The sequence below is a fragment of the Phyllostomus discolor genome, chromosome 9, assembly GCF_004126475.2.
Source record: "Phyllostomus discolor isolate MPI-MPIP mPhyDis1 chromosome 9, mPhyDis1.pri.v3, whole genome shotgun sequence".
In the NCBI taxonomy this organism is placed as follows: domain Eukaryota; kingdom Metazoa; phylum Chordata; class Mammalia; order Chiroptera; family Phyllostomidae; genus Phyllostomus; species Phyllostomus discolor.
Window position 1 is genome coordinate 2,355,462 of NC_040911.2, and position 2,138 is coordinate 2,357,599.

Genomic DNA, 2,138 nt, shown 5'->3' on the forward strand with positions numbered 1-2,138 from the left:
CGGGGCGGACCCAGGGAGCCAAGGTGGCGATAAGCCGTGGGGCCGAAAGACCGACTTCCAGGGCCACCGTCCGGCTGGGCCACGTGAAGACAGAAAGCCCAATACATAGCAGTCCTTTTCCCACCCGTGCTCTGACCTGCAGGTCAAGGCGGTCAGCAGGGTGGGCTTTCCAATGCACAAGGCCCTGCTTCCCGCTTACTCTGGGCTGTGCACCCTCCGGGCCAATTAAGTCTCCGTTCCATTTTAACCGACTTGATTGGGTTTTTGGTGCCGGGGCAGCGAAGGGCAAGGGGGCAGGGACAGACACCTCCCCGACGGCGGGGAGGGGCTGGGAGAAGAGAGCCCGCGTCCACCCCGACCCTGGCCCCGCCCCACCCCGCGCGCTGTGAGTCCCGCTGTGAGCCGGCGGGCAGTGACGCGTCCAGGGCCCCTTCGCACTCTTTATTAATCCGCACAGCCTGAGACCACGTGACCCTCCCGGGCGGGTCCCGATCGGAGGGTCCCCGAGGAGACAAGAGAGGCCCGCCACGGTTCCCGCAGCATCCGGAGACGGGCGGGACACCGAGAGAGAGGCCAGGAGGGGCGGGTGGTGCCCCACCAGATTCTCCCAGGGGGCCCCACCCTGGAGCAGAGGCGGAGCCAGGAAGCCCCGCGGCCCCTGTTCAGCCGCCTGGACGCCGGCCAGAAGTGTCTGCGGAAGAACTCGGGCCGCTGGGGCCGGGGTCCGAGTCACGCTGAGCACCCCACCCTGAGAACTCGGGGGCCGCGCGCGGCCTCGGCCGGCGCGGGCCGCGTCATCCCCGGGGCCGGCTGGGGCTCTCGCGCCCCCCTCGCGGACGGGGAGGAGGACAGGCTGCTGGCGTGAGCGGTCGGAAGAGGGTGGGGGTGCAGGGCACAGGGCCCTCAGTCCTTGAGCTGCGACACCTCGTGCAGGTAGGCAGCCATCATCTTGGTTCCCTCGATGTAGTTATACCTGGCGGAGAGGGGGAGTGAGCGCGGCGGCCGGAGCCCTGCGGCCCAGGCACAGTGGCGGTCTGGGAGCGCCCGCCGTCCCGTCGGTCCTGAGCTCTGCCTGACTTCAGAGTTTGGGCACCTGGTTCCCAGCACAGGTTCCCCACGAGCGTCCCACCAGGAACTTGTCCTGGCCCCGGGTCCTCGGGGTCACACAGGGCCCCGACTACGAAAGGCCTTGCCTGTGTCACGGCCTCCCTTTGTTTCTGTGGGCCAGAGCCTCCAGCTCCCGTCCCAGGACCCAGGTTTCTGCCCACCCCCCGCGGGCAGACAGGGCAGAGTGCAGGGGGAGGGGCCCAGACAAAGCTCCTTGGTGGCAGGGAAGGCGGGGCCTGGCTCCCGTGGTGATATCTCCCCCACAGTTGCCCCCCCCCCCACCGGCCCCCCCAGGAGACAGGCCCAGGCCACCAGGCCGCGGACTGGAGCCCCACCTGTTGAGCTTCTCATTCTGGGAGTGGGCGCCGTCATCGGCTGACCCCATGGGCAGCAGCATGACATTCTTGCCTGTGGCCTCCTGAAAAGTCAGAGTCACTGGAATGCTGCCACCTTCCCTGGTCAAGTCCGGCTCCACGCCGAAAACTGGGGGGAACGACACAGAAGACACGGTGAGCCTTGGGGCCGGGCCCCCGCAGACCCACTTCCTGCTCTCCCACCCCAAGACCAGACCCCCAGTGAGGCCTGGGACGGCGGCCCCCCTCCCGGCAGCCGGCGGTGCAGCCTGGCCTGGGCACCGCCGCTCCCCAGCACCTCCCCACGCAGCTGCGCGCCTGCACGGTGCGCACGGCCACACAGGTGCGCTGAGGGCCTGGGCATCGTGCCCGGGGGAGAGTCTGACCTGTTTTCAGGGCTCTTCTCCCAGCCAGGTAGTGAGGGTGGTTGAAGTCGGACACCCAGGGCTTCCCGCCGTGGTTCAGGTACACCTTGCACTTGTTGGGGCTGTGCAGCTCAGCGAACTTCTCCGTCAGGTACTTTGTAACCTGAGCCACGGGCGGAGGAGACACAGTGTGTCAGAGAGCTGGGCACGGCCTCCGCGGCCAGTGGTCCGTCCCACGGCCGGTCTGAGTGCGTGCACAGGGCTCACGCCTGGCCCACAGAATGTCTGTCTGTGTCGACCGAGCGTCCACAGT

The 2,138-nt window shown here is 68.3% G+C and overlaps 1 protein-coding gene across 1 annotated transcript in view; it reads right to left on the reverse strand.

The window, feature by feature from the left end:
• Nucleotides 1-420: 420 nt before the first annotated feature.
• LOC114506601 (beta-Ala-His dipeptidase-like) overlaps nucleotides 421-2,138 on the reverse strand; it is a 17,686-nt gene continuing 15,968 nt past the window's right edge. The window contains exons 10-12 of the mRNA XM_036010123.1: nucleotides 1,847-2,014; nucleotides 1,443-1,590; nucleotides 421-973 (exon numbers count right to left, since the gene is read on the reverse strand). Coding sequence (XP_035866016.1) covers nucleotides 904-973; nucleotides 1,443-1,590; nucleotides 1,847-2,014 — 386 coding nt within the window. The 3' untranslated portion in view covers nucleotides 421-903. The remainder of the gene's footprint in view (nucleotides 974-1,442; nucleotides 1,591-1,846; nucleotides 2,015-2,138) is intronic.